This window comes from Ceratotherium simum, chromosome 4 (genome assembly GCF_057802395.1).
Source record: "Ceratotherium simum simum isolate JZ-2026a chromosome 4, ASM5780239v1, whole genome shotgun sequence".
Classification (NCBI taxonomy): Eukaryota; Metazoa; Chordata; class Mammalia; order Perissodactyla; family Rhinocerotidae; genus Ceratotherium; species Ceratotherium simum.
Genome location: NC_141903.1, coordinates 83045228 through 83070728, shown reverse-complemented (window position 1 = coordinate 83070728; position 25501 = coordinate 83045228). Strand labels below are relative to the sequence as shown.

The 25501-nt window shown below is 35.1% G+C and overlaps 1 protein-coding gene across 2 annotated transcripts in view; it reads right to left on the bottom strand.

Moving 5' to 3' along the window:
- Positions 1–25501, bottom strand: part of EDIL3 (EGF like and discoidin domains 3) — a 374627-nt gene that overhangs the window by 12084 nt on the left and 337042 nt on the right. For both annotated transcript variants that reach the window (XM_087430080.1, XM_004420388.3), the window contains one exon: positions 11458–11613. In XM_087430080.1, coding sequence (XP_087286206.1) covers positions 11458–11613 — 156 coding nt within the window. The remainder of the gene's footprint in view (positions 1–11457; positions 11614–25501) is intronic.

Here is a 25501-nt window from a genome sequence, read left to right as displayed (position 1 = left end):
TAAACTAACATCAGAAATGTAGAAATGCCTTTCCTCTTTTCTATGAAGTACAGAGCAGTCTGCCTCTCTATTGAAGCCCAATGCTCATTTCTCAGAATTTCCTAAATCACACCAGCCATTTTACATTTTATCAGAACAATCTGTAGTCTGATTCTACCCCTTCATAAATGATATCTAAATGACGAGGCAGTAGAGAAATCGGTGTCTGATAATTCCTGGCTTACATTAGGAACCTTTTCCTCACTCCATGTCTCTTTGAAGAATTTCATCCTATCTTGGTCAGAAACGGCTAAGTACAGAGCTATATGTATGAGCACAGCAGTGATTTAAGCATTCAGAAATGTGTCTTCTAAGCCAGACTGGTGCTGAGGAGAAAAGAGTGTCAGGGAGTGGCAGAAGATGATCCTGGAGCTGGATGATGAGGTGGCAAAGTGGAATCTCCAAGCTGAAACAGGGTGTGTGGGTGTGTGCATATGTATGTGTTTGCTTAGGCATAGAAGGAAGGCATTCTCCTTTAAGGTCTCTCCTTCTGGGTATTCTCAGGAGACCATCTGGACCAGCTGGAAGATCTGGGAGATCTTTAATAGAGACAGAGTTGCAAGATATAACATTTGGGATACACTTATACTAAAAAATTATTCATTGTTTATCCAAAATTCAAATTTAACAGGATGTCCTGTATTTGTATTTGCTAAATCTGGCAACCCTAAAAGAAGAGCACAGGGAATCCTGGCCTTGAGGTGAACAGGTGCAAACTCTGCTTTGGTCTGAGCTGAATCCTGGGTCTTTTTGTCTCAATGAGTTAACAGTATACTGATTATTAAAATATATTTGATATCAAGAGGGAAAAAAAGTTAATTTTGCTATTACTTACAGATATTGCTGAACTACCAAAAAGAAAAAAAGAAATAAAAGTGCAATTTTGCTATGTAAGAATAACATTCTTTTCATTCACGAGGAATGCCTCCCTTTAATTACTATTAACTATTTAAAATTTCATTTATCTGTACAAAATTAATTTTGTTTCTAGCTTTATTGGAAAGCAGGAACCTAAATTCCTGTGTTTGGTCTTCTGAGGTTTGGTCATCAGTCCACAATTTCAAAAATCTTGGAGGAATGCCCCTTCATGCAGGTATATCACTGGATTCATCCTTTATTTTTTAAAGTTATCTTTTAATCAGTTTTGTGTCTCAAATTACACCAGAAGCTTTATGATGAGGAGAAATGTGTTGCCTCTCTAATAAGGGCCTGAAGGGGCTTAGTACAAGATGTGAGTCTCGGGGGCACTCCATACGTATTAATGCATTTCCCCTTCAAGATCCAACAAAAGGAAGCACATAACAATCACTGTCAAATGGGTCATTCTATAGGGTGTGGCAGATTCAGAAGTCCATTTATAGCTTCCCATAAACATGGAACTATAACAGTATCTTTTATTCTTTTTCAGATTTAAACTATGAAGAAGTAGAAAAAGACTGGAATGTTAATTCATTTTGAAACTAATAGAGACTTTTAATTGTTCAACACATTGCAGCTGAAGGTGTGATGGTGCTTAGTAAAAATGACAGGGGTACCATGTAGAACCGATGTCCCTGAGGATTTTTCTTACCTTCAAAGTATACTATATTAAACAGTCAAAATATTAGTTATTTGGTAATTATTTAGAAATGAAATGGGTTCAAATTTTTCTGTATTCTAGCCAATGGTCAATGCATAGTTCCAACAACCAAAAGAATGACATAGTTTCTGTCATACGCAGACTGAACAAATACTCATTTTCAGACTAGGAATGATAATCACTAGATTCACATTAAATAGGACTCTGTAATTTTTCTAACAAAAATACTAAAAATTTTTCTCAGCTAAGCTCTCCAGCTTTTATCAGGTTCATCATTGCCTTTTAATGAATAATAACATACTTGAATTTTTAACATTTTGTTAAAGTTTGATAGTCTTGACCATTCCATTGGGGACCTATCACCATTCAATACATTTTTTTAACTTTCATCAAAACTTTAGTAAATTGGCAGCATTTGACAGTTTGCCTCCCATCCTCGATCTATATCTATATATATTTTTTTCCGGTGAGGAAGATTAGCCCTGAGCTAACATCTGTTGCCAATCCTCCTCTTTTTGCTGAGGAAGATTGGGCCTGGGCTAACATCCGTGTCCATCTTCCTCTACTTTACACATGGGACACCGCCACAGCATGGCTTGACAGGCAGTGCATAGGTCGGTGCCTGGGATCTGAACCTGTGAATCCCGGGCCACTGAAGCAGAGCACGTGAACTTAACCACTACACCACTGGGCCGGCCCCAGATCAATATTTTTTATGTGTAACATTTTTAATCAATGTGTAGGGTCATAGTTGAGCTAACACTTGATGGTCCCTCACAGTAGTAATACAAGCATGACCTAAATAAAAGAATGAGTAACTCTTTTCCATTGAGTAATACTGTCATTATACAATTTTGTCTAATAATATGGAAGTCAAACATAAACATGATATTCAGAATTTTCAGTGTGGAAATTTTTATTAATTTCTGATGAGTGATAGTGGATTAGGAAGACAAAAAATTACAAATTTTAAGTTTTTTGACATTTGAACATTGGGAAAATTAAGACCATAAAGCATGTAATAATAAAAAAAATTATTTTTATTTATGAACATTTTAGTTGAATAACACTATTATGTAACACATTCCTTGCATTTTTCACACATATTTTTTCATTCATCCAGAAACATCTAACTAGAAAAACTATATGGTTTCACATTTTAAGGTAGTTTATTAAATTTTCTGAAAATAAAGAAGCTCTGAGTTTGGGGGACATAAATAATTAACACAAAGAACAAACATATATTTGTTCCTTGTTATTGCATTTCTCTGCATTGTTGTCTCCTTTCTCCATAAACTTCTACCTTATTGAGAATGATGTTTCAGAGCATCTGTGCTGAGATGTTATCTGTCACCAAAGATGAGTCATGGCAGCAGGGATGTTTTTCCTCCTCCTTGCCCCCAGCCCATCCCCAAACTGATGAGTTTTATGGATTTTGTGCCTGACGTTTACTTGTTTTTTTCTACTACCTGATGATGTGTCCTTAGACAAGCCCTCTGCTCTGTTTTTTGCTTTAAAGGAAGAAGATAAAAAAATCTAAATGCCATCTAAGAAACGTAAAGTCTTCATTGGCCAAAATTAACGGTTTAGTTTACATTGTTCTTCTTTAATATTATAGAATGTGAAATAACATACAAAGAATTTTCTTTGCAACTTCAAAATCGAACCTTGAAGAAAGACAACTAGCTTTCTATTGCTGTCTCCAAATAAACTGAATGACTTCTTACAATTAAAGAGCTCCTTAAGATTGAGCTTCTGATTGTTCCTGTGGCGGGTCTGTCTCTCTAGCATGTAGCTAGTTACTCCATTCTACAATCGTAATTAAGTTACTAGCCCTCTCCCTGCTCACCTCCATCCCATAAGCCCCATTTCCCATTCCTCTCTTCCTTTTCTGCTCATAGACCCTTCTTTTTTTTTTTTTTTTTTTTTTTATTTTATTTTTTCCCCCAAAGCCCCAGTAGATAGTTGTATGTCATAGATGCACATCCTTCTAGTTGCTGTATGTGGGACGCGGCCTCAGCTTGGCTGGAGAAGCGGTGCGTTGGTGCGCGCCCGGGATCCGAACCCGGGCCGCCAGCAGCGGAGCTCGAGCGCTTAACCGCTAAGCCATGGGGCTGGCCCCATAGACCCTTCTTTACCCTAGGATCAGGAGCAAACACGGTAGGCAGAACACTTGGAGCTCATGTTAAACATGGAAATGGAAATACAGTCCTCCTTGTAGCTGATCCAGTCCTGTTTATTTGCCTCTGGACTCGCATCCAGTCTCCACCTTGTTTCTGACCCCAAGCCCTGACTTCTCAACCGGTTCTGACAAGTGAGTCATGCTGTTCTCTGTGCACCTTAACAACTGCTATCACACTACTCACTGGTGACAATCTGCTGCTTTTCGAATTTAAATTTGTTAGAAGTGGTTGTCCTTTCCCAATCCAGTAGGCAGATGTAGGTCTGCAAACAACTTTCACTTGGTACATCAATTCTTCTATACTGGAATATTTTCTGAGATGTGGCCCTACTGGTCAGAGACCTTATCGTAAGTGAGCATAAGTGAGGCCATCTTGTTATGCTAAACGGCCCCAGCCCCTCCTCTGTGTGACCACTCGCTGCTCTGCATGTACTCTAAAAACTTCACATCCTTTCCTGATTTATGGCCTCCACTTATGCACGTACTCCCCTATAACTTGATAAATTAAAACATTGTTCTATGAGTTTCTCTCCAGGAACAGGCTGACCACAGGCAGGAAACACACCTAGAAAGTTTCCATCACAACTGACAGAAGAATGGAACAATGTGATGCCTGGAGCCTGTCAAGCCTGGATACCAATATCCCTGGACCCTCTTCTCACTGCCCATTTTCCCTATACAACACCTCAAGATTCTATAATTTTTGAAGATGGTTTTTTGAGATGTTAATCTGCTGTCTTCCTGGTTATGCTGGCTAATTAAATTAAAACTTCCTTTCTCAATGTCTAACTCATGATTAATTGGCTCAGATTGAGGTGAGCAGAGCAAGCCCATTGCTCGGTAACATTAGCAAAATTTATGGGGGTCCCATTCTGTTTTTGACAAGAGCATGAATTGTAAAAGCTACATAAGGAATTACAGAATTTCCTTGAATTTTGTAGTTGGTATATATAGATTATGGAAATAACTGAACTTCTTTATTTACATGTTTTCACTAAATATTTTGTCTCTGCACGTTATCAACCTTCATTCGGTCTTGAGGAACACATTAGCCCCTAAGATTGTACCATTTTTTCTTTGAATCCCTAATCCATGCTGTTTTTATTGCATTAAAAGTGGAATCATAACATTATCTCCCTCTATCCACTCCTGAGCAGTGCTATATAATATAATTTAAAATTACAAAGAGTGTGCTCATCATTGAACTTTACATTCTGCCACAATAGAAACATTCTCAGGTGGTGTCCTAAGTTTGAAAATCCAATGACATCCACATTTATGTGAATATAGGCAATTTTGTATTCTTCCCACCAACCATATCCTAGTCAGGTCCCATAATGTTGAATTACGACAAGGAAGAAAGCAGAGAAAATTCTAAATAACAGTTGATACCAGATGGTGTTTATTTAAATAACACTGTCCTTATTTTTAGACAACGCTGAAACTATATCGTTGTCTCCTTAACTTAGTTCCAATTAAGTCACTCACCAAATACGTAAGTATATACACTACTGCGACTACATATGAAGCTCTAGCGTGTGGGGGCACAACTCACTTGTTATGTTTGAATTGGCGTGTTCTGTGTAAAGTCAGTTCATTCTTGGAAATTGCTTTCAGAAAAACAGCTTCTTTTCTTTCCTTCCCTGTCTTATTTGAAACCAGTAACAGGACTCCGGGACTCTGAGTGGATGAGACTATTGGTCTCCATGCAAGATCCAGAGAATCTGTCCTTGATCCTGCTGCTCAGAAACATGTGGCTGCTCCACCTTGAAAGACTAATTGACCCCCTTTCGCTTCCCCCCTGCTAGCATCCTCCTGCTGATTGCCACTGAGGAGTCTATTTATTTACCTCCTAAGGGATTCATCAGGCTCTAAGTTTCTGACCCAGACCAAATTTCAAAAGAAGCACGTGGCTATTGACTACTGGACTGACATCTCATTCAGTCTGTCTCACAGATGAGCTGGACTTCCCAGGCTTTAAATATTCAAATTTAATTTCAGCTACTTGAGAGTGCCAGCGTCAGCAGGAGTGACAGGATGCCCCGTGGCATCCATAATTACCGTTGAATTTGAATGTATCCTCCAACACAGATTATGGAGGCTTTATTATGAGGATTGTTATGTTGCTGCTTCTCTTTCACATGGATGTTGAGAAAACAAAAAAAAGAGAGAAGGATCAGAAACAACTTTTTTCTATTGGGGAGTCACGGACTTGTATGAAAAGGACATAATCTGTGTGCTACTTCTTTCGTAGAGTTGTTTTATTAGATAATACACTGGGTGGGTTATATTTTGACTCTTCAAAAGAAGCTGACTAAATCAAAGTTCTTCCACTTTTCCTGAGTCCCTCATTAGACTGGGAGATTTTTGAGCCACTATGTCATACGCAGATTTTTTCCCCATACATCTGACACAGAGTAGACAACAAGGGCTTGCTGAACGTACGAGTGAATGAGTATAAATGTCACATTCTTCTTCACACTTTCCCACCTAATCTGTGTTCCTAACTATTTACATGTATTATTTAAATCTAAAATTTGTTTAAAGTTAATACGTGTTTACTTTGTGGTGTTCATAAGAGAACTGGTAACTTGCTAAAATCTAAACTTACTTTTGGAGACATTGATTCATACTGACTTCCACTAACAAATTAAAGGCCAACCTAATTTTTCCTAAGGGATTATAAGTAGTTCCATTCTAACTAGAAAAAATACAAAACTATGCTTAGTTTCAAAAACTTAATTTTGGTTTTGCTGTCAATTAGAGTCATCTTTTCCACACTTACTTATTAGTCAAATTAGCCGGGGCCTCTGTAAACATTTAGATTTCCAGCTCATCTCCAGAGGGTCTCAGGTAGGGCCCAGAAATCTGTATTTCTTAACAAGCTCCCCATGGGTGTTATGATCAGACAATTTTGGTAACCACTGAATTAGAGTTCACCAAGATGTTACAGGATAGTTCTTGACAAATACGTGGCATTCACCTTTAAGGACCAACAAAATCTTATTGGAAACAGGATTTTGGATTTTCTTTTACAGAAAATCCAGAGTAAAGCTGCACTTTTTTTGACTTACGCTTTCAAAAAACCTGGATATTTCAGGGAGGAAAACAAAATAGAATATTACCATCTTCTTTTTTTCCCAAAGAAGAAAGGTCCCCTGGTGTGAATTCAGGTTTATTTAAACACCATGACAATTATGACTAATATATTGGATGGGAAAATCCATTTTCATTTCTAATTTTTCCATATAAGTATTCTTCCTGAAATTTATTATTGTTTTACTTTGGCTTATAACCTTAAAAATTAAATACTGAGAGTGTCTGTCAAATGTTGCAATTTTCCTGCTAACTGCAGTAAAAAACAGCTCCAAGAGTATAAAACAAATGTCACTTTCATGAGAGCAAAGGAACATTTGACTTTCAAATAAAAAAAGTATCTGCATCTGTGTTGTAGAGAACATAAAAGTTAGTGAAATGTTAGAAAGTACTGTAGACTAGAAAGAGAAAAATAAGAATATAGGGATTGTAATGAGACAATATCATCACGTGATCAATTACGAAAGATTTAATGTGCAATTTTGTCAAAAAATAAAATACTAACGTAAATTACAATTCTTATGAGAGCTCTGGGAGGGCAGTGAGAAACTGACATCTCAATGAAGAGAACAAGGCATCTATTTTTCTTCAATTGACTGTTGGTGAGCATGGACACACGCATCCATATACCTATACATACACATTCATACATATATTTAGACACTCCTATGTACATATATAATTTTTCCTTGGCATTGCTTTCCTGAGGCTTAGTCAGTGACGACTAATAAAAAACAGAACGGGTATTCATATATTTTTAGAATTGCATTTACACCCCTTACAGTAAACCTAGAAAATTGCTATTATTTTGAGATTGTTTTTCTGAAGCAATCTTGTTTATAGATGTACATCTGAATTCCACACCCACACTCCCAAAATCTATTAGAGCAAGCAGTCAATAAAAACAGAAGGACACAAAAAAAGAATTAGAAAACTTTGTTTGTAAATATTTCCTTTTGAACTGTGCCTGTATAAGACATTTCACAGGCACATTTTCCCCTGAAACATTCAATTCATTTATTATACGTATTTGGATGTAAGCTTGTAGTTGAATTTGTACTTGTAAATATTGAAGACTTTTTCTCTTATGGAAAGTGACCATGGAAAACATGATGCAAATAATAATAAGAATCAATAGGAGATGGCTTATTTAACTTCAGAAAAATTAATTGCTAAGTTGCTCAGGGCCTCTTTAAAGAAGAAGAGCACATCTATAAAGGATATTTGAAATTATAGGTAAAACACCTAGTCATAATAGTCACAATAACAATAAAGCACAATAGTTATTTGTGTGTATATGTGTGTATATATATATATATAAACATATATTTTGATCGGTATGTTGGTATATATTTTGATATATATGTAAAAAATGCCTATATTTCCAAGTGTTCAAAGAAATTATGCAATATATTTTCTCATTTATTTTATAAAATTCCCTTCTTTGTAGGATTGGAGATGTTTACGCTCTGCAGTTCCTTCTTATTCATAAAGTATTTCTTTATTATAATCGTAATTGCTGCATTCTCATGTACAGTTTATTGGTGTTTGTTATTTCCTTCAGTAATAAATAGTAAACTTATCTAAGGCTTTTCTTCATTATACTGAATTAGTTATTATAAACAAACTGGCTAAATTTAATTTTAAAACTACCAGTTTTACTGGCTGAGTTTAGCCAATTGTCCTGTTTATAATATTAAAATGGTTTAATTTTTCAGAAATTTTTACATTGCATAGATGACACTGTGACTTACTGTCTCACATGAGAATTCTGGCTTTCATCCTTTTCGCTGAATGTGTAAATTTACTCTCATAATTTTCCATCTTGCCTAGTGGAAGCCTATGTCTTCACAGTAAGGCTTATTTTGGGAATGTCAGAAACGTGTTATAATAAATGTGGCTCCTAAGTATGTGCATTTATAGCTATAATCTATTTTGCTTGTGCTTACGAGGTAAGTTTCTGGGGCTCTACAACATTTGAAAGTAGACTTGATAAGTTTAAAATGTATATTACAAATCCTAAAGCAATCACTAAAATAACAAAAATAAAATGTTATAGCAAAAAAGTCAACAAAGGAAACAAATGAAATCACTAAAAATTCAATTAATCCAACAGAAGGCAGAAAAACAGAAAAAAATGAAAGAAAAGATATGACAAATAGGAAATAAAGAGCAAGATGATAGATTTAAACCCAATTACATCAATATGCATATCAAATATAAATGGTCTAAATGCTCTAGTTAGAAAGCAGAGATAGTCAGATTGGTAAAAAGAAGCCCCAACCCTGTGCTGCATGGAAGAAATGCATTTCAAATATAAAGTACAAACAGGTTTAAAGTAAAAGGATGGAAAAAACATATACCAACATAGCACTAATCAAAAGAAAGCTGGAGTACCTCTATTAATATGGCAAAGCAGATTCCACAGCAAAAAATATTACCAGGGATAAAGAGGTCATTTTCTAATGATAAAGTAGTTATTTGATCAAGAGGACATTACAATCCTAATTGTTTATGCATGTTTTAACAGAGTTTCAAAATACATCAAGTAAATACCTATATAACTGCAAGGAGAAATAGAGAAATCCACAATTATAGTTGGAGATTTCCACATTGCTCTTTCTGTAATTGATAGTACAAGTAGATAGAAAATCAGTAAATAGAAAATCAGTAGACAGAAAACCTGAACAACACTATCAAGTAACTTGGCCAACTAGACACAAAAATTATACATACATTTCAGACTGAGATAATGAAATAAAATGCATTAATATGCAAATGTATGGTCTATTAATTAAGGGAAACAATTTTTAAAATTATTCATCTATAATCATTAAATCACATGCTTAATGCAAATAGAGACAAGGAAGTATTTCACCAGCACAACAGTTTAACCAAATTTTTCTTTACACCTTTTCCCTAAATTAATCTATATAAGACTTCCAGTATTATAGATGTACTGGATAATGGAAGAAAATACTCCTTTACCTTAAAATTAATTTCAAAGCTGTATAATTTATGAAGGTCAAAAAACATCTTATGGACATATTTACATTATCTATGCAGCAGAATGCCTATCATAAAAGGTAAAAGAAACTGAAATAGTTATTTGCAATAAATTATGGCAGATATTTATCCAAAGCTCAAAAAAAAATTTAAAGACAGTTTTACAAAATACCCAATATTCATTCAATCTAAGATGCCATTGATTATAAAACATGCTATTATTTTATGTTCTTCTAGAAAATAATGTGCTCCCAATTAAATTGTGACATTGTAAGACACACTGATTTCTGAGATGTTAAAATGTAAAATATGTATGTGTCCTGAGACGTTAAAGGTCAATAGGTATGGCTTTTATAAACTAAACCTAGAAACATGTCTCCGCTAAAATGAATTTTGTGTGAACTGAATTGAGACCCTGTTGATTCACTGAAATAGCCATTCCAGGCTTAGTATTTCTGGGAAAATTTATAAATTCTCTGCTTTGAATACTTGAAGAAAGAGAGACATTCCCAACTCTCGTTTGGTTAATAATACAATAACAGTAAGGGAATCAAAGGGTTACATAAAATAGAAAAACACATTATTAACTCAGAAATACTTAACATGTATGAAAGCGTGTTATATTTTCCCCCAAACTCTTGAACTAAGAGATGTTGTTCCTGCTGTTATATTCAGAAAGCTAGAGGTCTTTCCACAAAGACTCTAAGCAATGAATTAACTTCAATTTCATTAGTCCAACTGAGGTCATATTTTAACAACTGATCCAATTAGTGATTGATATTGTCCCTAAGCATTTCCCTTCTCCAGGATCCCACAGAAATGCAGACCAGTAGATACTATGAAAAGATGTTCAAAATGGTAAGAACTTTTAGAAAAACAATTATAAATTATATGGTATAGAATTGTATGGTGCATTAACATATCTATTATTGTAATACTAAAACAGATTATACAGGTCAAAAAAAATTAAACAAATCTATGAATTAAAACACAATCAAGGAAACTAAGCAGAGAAACGTCCTATATTTTAATTTTGACAATCTAGTATAATAGTCAAAATTTGTTCATTTCTAAAATTCCTAATTGTCAAAATAATCTAGGAACTATAAAATGTTTAAAAATATTTTAGTTAACCTTTGAAATACTTTTCTCCAAAAAACATTTTTTTCTAATACCAGTAATGCATTTTAATAATAAAAATAATAGTAGCATGTGTTCAAACAATAACTGCTTATGTGAACTTTATGATAAACTATTCAAGCTTCTATTAGGTTTATAAAATACAAGATGAATTTTACTTAGTCAGATCTTAGATAATTGATACTATGGAAAATGTTATCAGTAAAGCAGTTTGTTTTTCTATGGGTTGCACTATTACCTTATCTGACTATAAGCTCCTTTACAGGGCTAGTCTTTAAAGCTTTTTATTTCACATATATTTTCCAGTGTATGTAGCCATTATTTTCAGTAGAGATGTATAAGCAGTTCATTCAATCACGCTTGGATACAATTTGATCCACCACTTCGGCGTGTTATAAACCACTGGGTGACTTACCTTGTCTTTTCTTTGTTTTTCATCCTGGTATACAGTCCAATGTTCTCCATCATTGCTGTAAGCTAGTTTGTAGGAGCCCACGAACTGTACATGACCAAAATCTTTAGCTCCTTGGGTAATGATGCCGGTCACTTTGGTAGGGACCAGAAGATCCACCTAAAAAAACGGAAAAGACATAATTTAAATGCCACGATAGAGTCCATTACAAATTTGCAAGTCTCTTGAATTTAGGAGATTAAGAAATATGTATGCTAAAGCCAAAAATCTGTTGATTATTTGTATTTTGAAACTGACGACTGAGTCTATTATTGGCTTGTAATTTGGATTTGCCACTGGGTAAACTTAGTTTCAAACTTGAACAACCTTTTTGACCATTTTAAAATGAAACAGTGATCGTTTCAGTGGACCAAGCAATTTTATACTCCACTGGTTCATCCAGCTGTGCAGTTCTGTGTCACAGATAGTGCGGAACCGGCTATGTTGACCTCCTTGAGACCGATCATTGTTCTCCCAAGAGCTTGTGCTCAGAATTCAATTTGCTGACTTTATTGGTTGATTCAATAATATAAAAATAAAATTGTAGCTGTGTACATATCAGGAATAAAAATAGTATCAGATGTTTCATAATTCAACATTAAAGAAAAAAATCAACCCTGTTTCCATGAATTTTAATCAGTTCAGTAATATGTAATTGCATAATAGTAATCATTGTCCAATGAAAATCCTCTTTCAGAAAACTACAATCCTAAAAATGTTGAGGGAGAAGTCAAATATTCAAAAATGACAGAGGATTAGAATATGCATTTGTGACTTGTGGGATCTGTGCTCATGATATATTTCTTTCTGCAAAATACATACTTAAAGGGCGTGAGACCTGTGGTGATTTAGTAAGCATTAAATTCATCAAAATGTAATTGAAACACAAAAGATAGGGATGATTTTCATCAAAGAATATACAACATTGAATAGTTTAGTATTCTTTCTCTTTGTTCTTTAATTCACGCATCTTTTCTAACATCTTATGTTGCTAATTTAAAAAATATATAGGAAACTTTGTTTTCCTTGTGGACAATTCTTATAAGACCTTTACCTTTTGTCTTATTAATGTTCCTTGATCTACAGCTTCCTCTCTCCTCCTACAATAATCACCTACTTCCTCCCACTTCCTATGACTAAGTGCCCTGTTACATCCTTGATCTTATCATCTTTAACTGTCATGATCCCATGTGTGAACTTGGTGGCTTTCAACCACTCTGTCCTTTTGTTTCTATTTCAGGTTCTCCATCCTGTGACATGTACATAGCCACAAATAGACAGCTGTGGGTCAGATACAGGTCATGAATGAGAAGAGAGAGCTAGGGAGAATGCATTGAATAGACAACATTTAGTGACGTAGATGCTCATCAACAAAGACATGAAAATAGTTCCCAATGTTTCACAGACTAGGAATATTTCTTAAAAAATTCACATGGGCTTTTTGCCCACTTTTTGAAACATTCTTTAATTAAAGACATTAGGCTCAAACTGGACAATGGATTAAGACAGAAAACTACTTTTACTGTTTTATTAAAACATTTTTGAAAGTTTATCAAAAACTATAAAATGCTTTTGTTTTTGCTATTTTCCAAATGGGTATTATATTATCTAAAATATCTTGTGTGTCTAGCAGCAACAGAGGATGACAAAAATTATGACATCCTGGGAAGGAAACCGTTGCATAACTCACCCTATGCTAAGTGCTATCTTGCATGTCCTCACTGAATCCTCTCAACAACACTGTACGGTAGCGTGTTGTCTCCACTTTAGAGATGAGGGAACAGATGCCTAACATAACATGATGTGTGGTCCAAAGATAAATGGTGAGTAAAGGGAGGACCCCAGACTCAAATCCATGTCTTTCTGATTCACAGTCTCACCATGTACATGGATTCTCACTCAATGATCTCTTCCCATTCCCTGTGACAATTTCAGAAACTTCTAAAGAATCTCAAAGCTTTCTTACCACACTCATCAAACTTACAGCAACTCAAAGCCCCAAACAAAAACACTCCTATCTTTATAATACCAGGAGACCCCTGTCTTCTAACATGAATTTCCTCTCTGTTCTTCAGCTGGCTGAGCTGAAAAATATGGATTGCTTTTGTTGTCCTAAATCCAAATCTAATTGCGTAGAGACATCCAGGCATAGGCGCTGGTTTTCAAAGTGCTCTGAATGTTGCTAACACTTAATAAATAGAAGAAGAAAAAAAAAATCTTACAGTACTCTGAGTCACTGCATTGCCGTAAAGGCTGTAAGCACACAGGGACTCAAACTGTCACCAAGCATATGAACACCTCCAGGGCTGGATTCTTCAGTCCCTAAATTTCTATAAGTCCTTAGCTAAGATGACGCAGTGAGGAGTCTTATAGCAGCTCTTTTTCTGTGCCATTTCTTAAAGTCAGTTGGGTTTCCTGCTGGGTGGAGATGTTTTCTCCGTAAGTTGTGTGTCTTGGCTCTTTCTAACAGATATGTTTTTCTCCCACTCTAACTGCTCCCCTTCTCCAGCTTTTTTTTTTTTTTGATCTAGAAATGTTTTTCTTTTTTGTTCCAGTAAAGTCAATTTCTCGACTTAAATAGTCAGCAATCTGTTTCAAGCTGGATTTTGTCCTAAAATTTGCTACATTAAACTTAGAATACCAGGCCTAAGCAAACCTCCTTTCAGTGTAAAAATAATCAGCATCCTCCCCTTAACACGAGATTGCTGCAACAGGGCACGTACAGAGCTCACTCTGAGACACACTCACAGACACGCAACCCTCGTGTTCAGCAGGCAAGATGATCTCAGAGATCTTGGAGCTTCCTCTGAACCTATGCTGACCCCTGGCCCAGGACCACTCTGCCCCCTTGTAAATCTTCTGAGGTAAAGCTGTACTGCAAACACGCGGGACAAAATGCCGTCGGCTGTTTTAGACCCTCGCCTCCCAAGGTTTGGCCCAAATAGAACAGGTTATTTAGGACACTGAGCTGGTCCACGGGTAGACGTTTGGCTTAGTACACTGCGTTTCATGTCTGGATCTGTATTAAATGTGCCTTACTTGTAAGGGCCCCTCAATAAAGGTTTTGCTGGATTGAGCTGGAACTACGTCCTAAGCATGTTGTATGGACAAGAACCAACCGATGGCTAAGGATGCTGCAATGTATCATAGCAGAAAATGCTAGCTGCCCTTCTCTTGTTTCTCTACGTGGGATAACATTACTGGTCAATGAAACATGGTGTCACAGAGGTACCAACTAATTTTTACTGGGAAAGGCAACTAGTTAAAAATCCTCTCTGATCTTGAGCAACGTGACTGTGAGAGACAGCCTATGCTAGTGGAGCTGGATGGTCTGGGTTCCCAAACTGGCTCTGCTTTTACTGGCTATATGCCTTGGGCAAGCTGCTTTATCCCTCTACATCTCAATTTCCTCATATGAAAAATGAGGATAATAGTCCTCTTAGGATTTTATGAAGATTAGATGAGTGTGTGAAACAATATGTAGAATATAGTAAGGGCTATAAAAGACTTTGATGACAATAAAACAATAAATAAATCTGGGGGAAGAATCTAATATCAGTCTCAGAACACTTTATTAGAAGCATAAATATAGAAGTAGGGAAACGGGGTGGCAAGATTGTCCTAGAAGGAAATTCTAGGTCTTAGTATATTTTGGTCACCTTCTCAGGATGTGTACAAAGATAGTCATTTCATCTTTACTTAAAGGAGAGAAAATTTGAAGCAACTGAAATTTCCATTTATGGATGAAACAGTTAACTAAAAATAATATGATTAATTTTGCGAAATGTTGCACATCCCCATGTAAATATTAAGATTATATTACAATAGGGAAATGGTTCTAAAATAATACTAAAAGAGAAAATTAGATTCCAAATTATAGTGACTGATTTATTTCCCTTTAATCATAAGAGTGAAGAAAGAGGGATATATAGAGAGAGGCTTAAAAGAAATATAAGAAAAATGTATTGCATGAGGGTTATGTAGGAATATAGCTTTTTTAATGTAAAATATCCTGTAACGTTTTAGTGAAGCATAGACATTTTTAAAGTGTCTAACTTAGAAATAACACTGTAGAAAAACTAAGCGTTTGTTTGAGAGAGGTCAAGAGGAGCTGCATTTCAGACATCTGCACAGCACCCTGACAGATGGCTCCCTGGAAGGAGACAGGGCAGACTAGGAAAGTCAGCTGATTCTCATGGAGATGTTCATAAAGCGGTGAGAAAGGGAGAAAGTGATACAGATAAATAACTATGCCAGCAAAGCGAACAAAAAGACCAAAGAGATTTATCACAGAAATATGCCACTCAGCTGCATCTAAAATACTCTAGTTTTTGCCTTAATGTTATATCAGTTATTTTGGACAACCTATTTTATAACTTCATGCAGCTTTGAAAAATTAACTCATTAAACAAAAATAACATTGAAGCTAATATAATAATCTAGTATTTAAAAATTAAATTATAGACAAAATATTTAGACAACATTTTGGTTTCAATAAAGAATTTTTTACCTTAACACTACATGAAACAATTATATATAATCCTGGCTACATTTAAGGCACATAATTCATTGTACTTGGCATTTGAACAATATTGTTGGTTATCAGATGTTGGTTATACTTTTAGTTCATATTTGCAGGCCAACTAGTTAATGTGATCAACTTATTATGAAATATTATCCAGCTTCTGTATCTGATATGGTCTAGTAGCTCTAAAGTTACAGGTTCACAATCCTTAAAATACTATGGAGGCCTGATAATATACTCTTTATTGAGCATCATTATTGCATTCCTCCCTTTACTAAAAAAGTTTTAATTTCCAATAATATTTTAAACCATTTAATATAGTAATTGCTTTTTCCAGATCGAATTTTAAAACTATGAACACTAATACAAGAAAAAAATACCATAAAATAACTTTTCAAAGGATAGAGGGAAGTTTCTGTTTTATTGGCGTTTTATAGTGTGCCTTTCACAGGTAAAACCACATATATCACATGTATGGCGCCATAAACGAGCTTTCTAAGCTCAGGTGATCATTCCGGAGTGTGTTTTGTAGGACACCTGGCGTATCGTAGATATTCCAAATATCCAAGCATCATCCGCCTTGGATTCAAAATTGAGATAATTTCGTACTTAACAATTACCTGCAATTATAACCTGAATAATACTATATGTCCACCTGAACTGCACCCCATGATTGAGGTCAGTTCATGACTATTAACTTCTTAAAAGAGTTTATTTAGAATCGTGTAAGTAATTCAACTGCATATTTTAACTGAGCATGGGAGAAAGCGTGGTAACTATGAACATTTTTTACCTAATATTTTTATTTTAATAATCTTTCTCATTACAAAAGTAATCCATGCTTTGAAGAAAAATTGAGAAATATAAAGAAAGATTAAAAAACAAGTCTGTCTCACCATGAGATATAATCAATGCTTTTTATCCCCCCAAACGTGGATTTTTTAGACAAGTTTGTTGTACTTGGCATTTGAACAATATTATTGGTTACCAGGTGTTAGCTGCAACTGTAGTCCATACTTGCAGGTCAGTTAGTTTAGTCTTCTTTTTCTTAATATTTCACTAGTAATTCTCTATGTCAATAAACTATTTTTAAGAATTTTTTGTCCTAACATGCCATTTTAAGGATTTACCATAATCGTTTATTGACTATAAAACATTTACTCCTCCCTGTACCCTTAATTTTTTCTATTAAAATTAATACTTTCACTTTGTAGTGTATACATATATTGAATTATAATGTTGTACACCTGAAACTTATATAATGTTATACACCAATTTCACCTCAATTAAAAATTAAATTAATATTCTCGTAAAATCCTAGTCCTTACATTTGGCCACATATCTCATTTACTTAGGACAAATTCATAGAACTAAGGTTATTTGGTCAAATATTGGTATTCTATTCCACGTTGCCAGGTTTGTATTGCGGGACAAGTGGGTGTGATGGGACATTGGGAAGCGGAGCACTGGCCACAGCATGCGGTTTCTGGTGGTATTCAAGTGACCGCGGGCCCTCTAGTCCACAGGGCAGTCTCTGGGTGCTGGCCACTGCTGTTCTGCTTCAGATGTTGGAATCTCCTCACTATAGATACTGGGGACTCTGTCCAGAGCCTGGCAAGTCCCCGACTGGCACGTATTTACATGCACACTTCATGGATGATGGGAAGAGGATCAAAAGCTGCAGAGTCACAATTTGGAAGTTGAATGAGTTAAAATGTCAGTGATTTCCTCACAAGCTCAACATAGGAACACTTAAAAAAAGGTCTGCTTTCTGAGCTCCAGAGAAGCCCTCCAGATGTAGCTCTGGAAAACGTTTGAGAAAATTCAGCCAGGCTTCACTAAAAACTCTATGTGTAAAAGTAGTTCTAACTCAAAGTCCACCTATCAAGATTTTCTCATTAAATCTCAAAGAAGTGAAAAGATGAAAACAACCAAAATTATGAACACATTAGGAGTTAATAAAATACTATCATAAAGATTGAATCTAGTGCCCTTGTGTTAATTTACTTCAATCATGATATATAAAGAGAAAACTTGATTTTCTTTTCTTTTTTAATGAGCAGATCTTGGTAACATTCTATATAAATTTTAATTTTTTGAATTGTTTTGAAAAGTTATTCTCAAACAGTATAGTTACAAGTAACTAAAACTGACATCAAGTTAACAGGTAAGCTCTTACCCAATTTCTCCAAATTCTATGCCAGAAAGAATAAAATGTGTTTGAAGAAAAATATAAAACTTAGAATCTTAGGGAGAAGAATCTTATTTTTCTCGTTGGGTTATCGATCTTATCAAAAATAAGATCACCTTGGGAGCGTAGAATTAACATATCCCTTTTATTTACCTTTAAAGCCTGATTTTGATTAGGCTGAGAACTTTGATTTATTCCATAAATAAAAATTCAGGGCGGTGCCAATTGAATTAGTCTGTAATTGATAGGGTCATTATTAATTGGTTAACAGAAACTTAATCCAAGTCTTAGATCAAAGAGCATGATGATATCCAATAAATATTATTCAGATACTTTAATTACAGCAATGCCAAAGCCCAAATGAAGTAGAAAACAAAGAAAACTACCGGTAAATGATTTGCACGTAATTTAGAAAACAATAACAGAGCTTTTAAGTAGGAATTGAAATTGCTTGTTATTTAGAGGTTTTTGGTAGCACAGTGACAGGAGAGCATAGGTAAAAATTGTGCCACTATTTTCTATAAAGCTAAAGATTCATTGAACAGGTGATCAAACTTGTATGCACTTCAGTAGCCAGAATTTGGTTGATGGTTCACTTGAAAAAGCTATTTGAATATATATGTTTGACAACTACTTTACTGAATGTAATTTTATCAAAGGCATTTGTATTCTGTATAACCATTATATATTTTAGAGATTGACATTTACAAACACAAAACTTCTATATATAAATATGTGTTAAAATGTGTATTTACATAAGTCTTCTTGTTCTGTGACAAATAAATAAAAATGAGAACTCTGAAAACAAAACACCCACAGAGTAAAGTTACTGCAATGGCAAATCACATTGCATGGCTTAAATATTAGGAGGCCCTCAAAAGGTAGAAAAGGTGACAGAACACACAACATATTTTTATACACCATACTTGCTGGAGGAGCTATGCATTTTATGTTGATATAAAACTGCCATTCTCACAATTCTTAAGTCATCCATAGAGTCCTGTACATCATTTTGTTTCATGAGACCATGCAAGCCTTAATTCTAGATTTTTCAGTCTTAACTGGATATGTGCACATTATATGGAGACAGATTTTTGGGCTAAAACAACGACAATGCAAAGAAACCTAGATGTAACTTCTTCCTCCTTGTCCTTACAAAAGGAAGTGGAAAGGGGCAGGCTCTCTTGGGAATCAGGCATGAGGTAAATGCTTCAAATTGCTTTGGGAAACGTACCATCAATGTCAACAGTTGAAAAACAGCCCAGGTCTGTACCTTGCTCTGAAGTGACTGGAGGGGGAAAGAAAGGGAGATGGCTCAGCAGGAAGAGAAATGCCTGTGGGTTACAGGGTTAAGAACCACTGACACAGAAAGTGGACTGCCCTAAAGGGCGACTTTTTAAAAAAAATCTTGTCCAGAGGACAGAGTATACATATAGTATGGATAAAAAGGATACAAATTATTTCCATTCCAACGCACGGTCAGTAACACTGTCAGCATTTTATTTGTGTAAGAAGGACAAGCCAGGCTCCAGTGGGCTCTGGCAGGGCTGTTGAGTTCATCACTTGTCCAGTCACCACAAATTATGATTGTCACCATAGAGAGTCTCATTAAAAACCATGGTTATAGATTTCCTCATTGAATACCCATAAAATCAACATGTTTTATTTATTTATATGAATTTATTTATGGTATAAATATCTTATCTATATTTTTCCGCTGTTATTGATGCTAATTTCCATTTGTTTTGCTCTCAAGTGAAAGTAAGGAGCAGCTGTTGTGTGCTTGAAACTCCAGTCTCATCAAGCTTTTCCTTTAGGTCCCGATATTTACTTCCCATTTATTCTCTTTAATATAATGTCCAAGGTCTTTTGAGCTTATTAAGCTGCATAATATAAAACTGGGTGGTGGATAAAAAAATCTGCTACCTAATGAATACATTTTAATTAAGTTCCATAGAACAATATGGCCTGCATATATCTCTGAGGAAGCCCCAAATAGGTATATGCCTAACAGTTACAATGTTAAACGGCTTGAATATAGGGTATAACACTTTCATAAAATATGTTCTTTTTGACTGCATGTGAACAATAAGATGCTCATACTTTCCTTCTTTTGAGAAGTGGCACTATATTTGAGGGACTCTTGTATGTATGTTTGACTCATAACAAGGGCTCATTTCTTTGTGCAATCAGCTCCAAACAATCTCACATTTTTAAAATCACATTCTTTAATTCTAAAACTATTCATGCACTATATTTTCTATTACTGTAAAATAGCTCATAAACCATAGTCTTAAATTAGGTATGGAATTAATAAATCACTTGGAACAAACTCATTATATTAAACTTATTTAATTTTTTTGCACATGTATTCAGTATTTTAAAAACTCCCCAAGCTATAGCTCGCTTCACTGAAGGCTCACTTATAGATTTAAATGAAGAATTTCACGAGATACCCTTAATGGTTGAACACCTTTGCAATAACTGTCTTTGATATTCCACCTGAGACTTCAGGCACAAAGCTGCTGACATTTAAATATAATTTGCAAAAAAAATCAGAAGTGAAACAAACAGAAAATAGAGGTATAATTCCTTTTTATTTGATATTATAAGCACTTAAAGACCCTGAAATCCAAAAGTATTTTACTGAAATTCAAACAATGATTTAAAGGAAAGAAGAATCATGTAGAAATTATTGTATAGAATAACACTAAAAGTAAAATTTCAGAAAATTACTTACAATGGAACCAGTCAGCAAGGAAATATAAAAACACAAACAAAAATTTAAAAAAATGTTCATCTTTATAAACAATTCACAAGATTTGTCTCTTGATCTTGTGACTTGTTGTGCCTAAAGAGGTTATTTTGACATGTCTTCCCTATCACAGAGAAATCTGATGTATTTCAAGAAATGCTGAAATATCTATTAGTTTAAGAATCAGAATATAAGCTTTGACATCTCTATGTTAAACAGAATCACTATTGGCTCAACACAACGACTTTTCAGTCTCCCTCCAGGGAGAGGGGCACTCAGGTCAGAGGTCACACCTACAATTTACTACCTTTTTAGCACCCTGTTTTCTGAAAAAACGTGCTTTTGTAATGCATTGCCTCCTACTCTTTTGTAGAGTAGCGCTTTCTTTAAAAAGTAACAGCAATGACATAAACTGTCATGTAGAGATTATGCTTTAGGAACCAGAAATATCACTGTTGCTGGGGAGATTGAAAGATAAACTGTGAAGAATAATTCTGAAATAACATATTGTTTTTGAAAACTTTCGGGTCACAACTACTAATGTGGCTGTATTTTCAAGATGGAAACAATAATTAAAAATAATCCAACAATGAAAACCCAGACATTAAAAGAATATGTCTAACATTTCTGCACTGAGAATGCTTTTTAATATAGCTTTTTTGTACATATATTTTATTAGATTAAGACTTTCTCTTCTATTATTAATTTGCTACAGAATTTTAAAATCATGAATGTGAATTTTATCAAATTTTACATCTGTTTATATTGAGATGATCGTGCACAACGAGCATAACAAGTAGCCACAAAACCAACACCTAACCAACCTGAGAACCATAACATCGACAATACCTATGTGCACATCTTCCACTGTCTTCCTGCTTCTCCCAACCAAGGTTACTCAATGGTACATTTTTCATTATTTCCTTGCTTAGTTTTATTACATATGAATGGACTCTGGATAATATTTAGTTTTAAGTTGTTTTTAAAATTTATAAAAAGTGTTAGATAGTAATCTTCTGGGACTTGCTTTTTTCACTCAATATATTACTGAGATTTATCTATATGTATGTTTATAGTTATAAAGTATATTTATTTTGACTGCTGTGTAATATTCCATGTGTGCATATAAGACAATACATTTACCTATTCTACTGTCATGAGTATTTGATGATTTCCAGTTTTTGGCTTTTAAAATCAATGCTATGAACCTTCTTGTACTTATCTCCTGGTATACATGCTCAAAATTTTTTTGTGTGATTATGTACCTAAGAGTGGAATTTTTTGGTTGTAGAGTACGGGAATGTGCAATTTTATAAGATAAGGCCAAACAATTTCCAAACTGATTTTACCAATTTACATTCCTATCAGCAAGATATATACATTCTTCATCTTTAATTTCCTATCTTGGTGATTAACATTAGTAGATTTTTTTAAGTGTTGTTTTTTTAAGTTTGAATATTTTATGCATTCCTGGGATAAATTCTTCTTTATTAGTAAGTCTATTTAAATGTTGATGGATTCCATTTACTAATATTCCATTTAAGACTCTTGCATCTCTGTTCACAAGTGAGATTCTAAATCATCTTCTTTTCTTATACTTTTGCCCAGTTTGGGTACCAGGAAACCATGGTTTCATAAAAGAATTTCGGAAGTCTTCTTCTCTTAGTCTTCTGTGGAACAGTGTAACACAGAGAGTACAGGTTTTTTTAAAAGCTGTAAAGTCTGACTTGAAGATTTTAACGATGGTAGGTCTATTCAGGGTTTTTTTTTTTTTCTTTCTCTCTTTCTTTTTTTATGTGATGTTTCCTGACCATACAGATTTCTATTTTTCTTTGAGTAAATACATTTTGGTAATGTATCTTTTCCTATAAACATAAATAAATATATATATATAAACATACATAACATACATATATGAAGTAAATATAGGATGACATTAACTTTTGTTAAATTTGGGTATTACATTGTCCTCTGCACATGACTAAAATATTCTATAATTGAAAAAAGTGCAGTATATTATGAACCCCTGGGGAAGGACTTAAATAATCTCTGTATTTGGTTTTGTTTCTTAAGAAGTATGTGGGGGTGAGGGAGAAGGTAGCATCTTTTAAGATATCTGTCTAATTTTTTCTAATCATACTGATACTATGTATTTAGTTTTGCAATATAACCCCAAAACTCATTCAATCTTAGAATGAAAAGTAACATAATTAGGCAACTTCCGAATGTTTTTAAAGTTCTGCTTGCCCACAATATTATAACTCTAGGCCTAACAAAAGCTAGTGTACTTAAGTGTTTACAATCAAAGCTTTTTACTTTATTTTTCGGCATTTCACAGACTTCTTTTTATTACTGCAGCCATATTACTAACATCGAGCTAAAGAAAGACTTTCATCTGTTAGCTGAATTTGTTTTGTGTAACCTGTTTTTATATTCCTGCATTTTTGCTGCCTTTGACATAAAATAACTATGTCAAAATCATGTAAACAAGAAATAACAATGAAATCTGCAATATTTCATAAATTATATTACAAAATTAGGTTTTCCATAATAGACAGGTACAGAAACTAAGTTATCTTCCATAAGTTTTATCATTTTCTTATTACAAGTTTTACAAAAACAAAAATCTAACTCACACACTCTGAAGATTTTTTTGAAAGCCATGCACAACAGGAGCAAAATTTAATGAAAGTAGTTAAAACATATTTACTGCCTTCCCAACACGTTCTGCCACCCCCTCTGACCTTCTCGCGTATCGCTTGATGCCTGATACAGATCTAGATGCTCAACAAATTGTACTGTTTTTGTTTTCTCATTTCTGAATGGGACGAAAATTAATATGCCAACTAATACATCAAAATTAATATATCCACATTTGATATTCATCCAAAACTCAAATGTAAAGGGCTCTATGCCTTTTTTTCCAACTCTCATTCTATGCTCTCTCTAGCATCTCTCTCCATTACAGTACGTATCACCATGTGTTTGCAGGAATCCGTTTATGAATGTCTGTCCTCTGCTAGACTTTGAGCTCCTTGAGTCTCCAATCATGTTTTGGCCATCTTTGTATCTTCCAAGTTCATCACAAGGTCTGCATATGTTAGGCATCCAGAAACATGCTTATCAGACAGGTGGACAGATTAGATGGAAAGAGATTTGGTCAGGAATGCAGGTTATGGTTTGTTTTCAAAATACAGCAGGGCCATCTCTTTTTCATGGGTAAACAGCAAGGGAAAATGATGTGTAAACATCTAAAGAGATGTTTGAGTGAAGAAAAAGATTTTCCTGAGAGGGAAGTTTTAAGGTGGAGTTTTAAGAATTTCGTGTTTACATACTGCATAGCACTGTGAAATTCACAGCATTGTGCAGTGTAAACTTTGGCACGCAGAGATTAAAGTTAGTGAGAATGACTTGAATGCTTTGTCAGTAGTAAGGCAAATGAGGTAAATGTCCCGTGATTCAAAGAGCGGTAATGAGGACGGAAAACCCAGGCACAATCTGACAGGTGAAAGGACAGGGCCTTTCTTTTTTACACTGTTCATTCAATTGAATGGGAGCTTAAATCAAGATAAAGAGCGCTGAACTAACAGCAAGGATAGCCCTCAAGAATAAGAGTGGGTTAACACGTCTTGGTCGGAAATGGGTAGAGAAGAAGCTGGGGACAAGCAGAGAAAGCTAATAGAAGATCGTAAGTTCCAGAATCAGGAGAGTACGGGAAGCAGCATGGCTTGGACGCTCTTGCTAAGGCGAGAAAGGTAGACTATGCAAATCTAAACTCAACATTGGCTGAAGAGGCCAGACCAGAGGAATGGCAGGCATAGGAGCAAGGAAAAGAGGCTACGTCAGGTCAGTTGGTCTTGGAAGACAAGATGTTAAGGTTGGCTGGTGTAACTTAAGAGAGCCAAGAGTGACAAAAGACAGGAGAGCTACTGCAGAAAGTGGCAGATCTCAGAGAAGTCCAGCAAAAAACCCTGCATAGAAAGTTGAGTGAAAAAGAGCGTGCCAAATGCGGACTGCAAGGGGTTTTGGAGATGTCTGGCAGAACACAACAGGTGAAGTTCCAAGCACATAGACACTCTGTACCATGGAGCAGAGATATGGGCATGTCCCCTCAGTGGTTGGATTCTCTTCTCAGGGAAGATGGGTGAGGCCAAATTTGGGAAGGGATGGGATATCGTGCAGGGAATTGACTGGGAGACTAAACAGGCTGTGGTCCAAAGCTGCATATGGCAACAGAGAGGAACAGAAGCCATTCTAACAATGCCTGACCCTGAGTCCCTATGACAGGGCTTGACATGTTCACTGTCTTGGAACAAGATTAACTCGAAAGTTTGAGACTCTTGGAGATGAACCTGCCAAGTACAGACGAGGTGCTCTCAATTGTGGGGGCTGGCGGTACACAGAAGTAAGAAGCCAGAGAGGTCATTACGCTGATGAATTCCAGCCAGATCACTGAAGAGCTGAGGTCCTGAAAAGTGCTGCACTGGATGTCATCCGCTCCTCCACCTGTCCCTGGGATAAAATGCAACCGTTCACA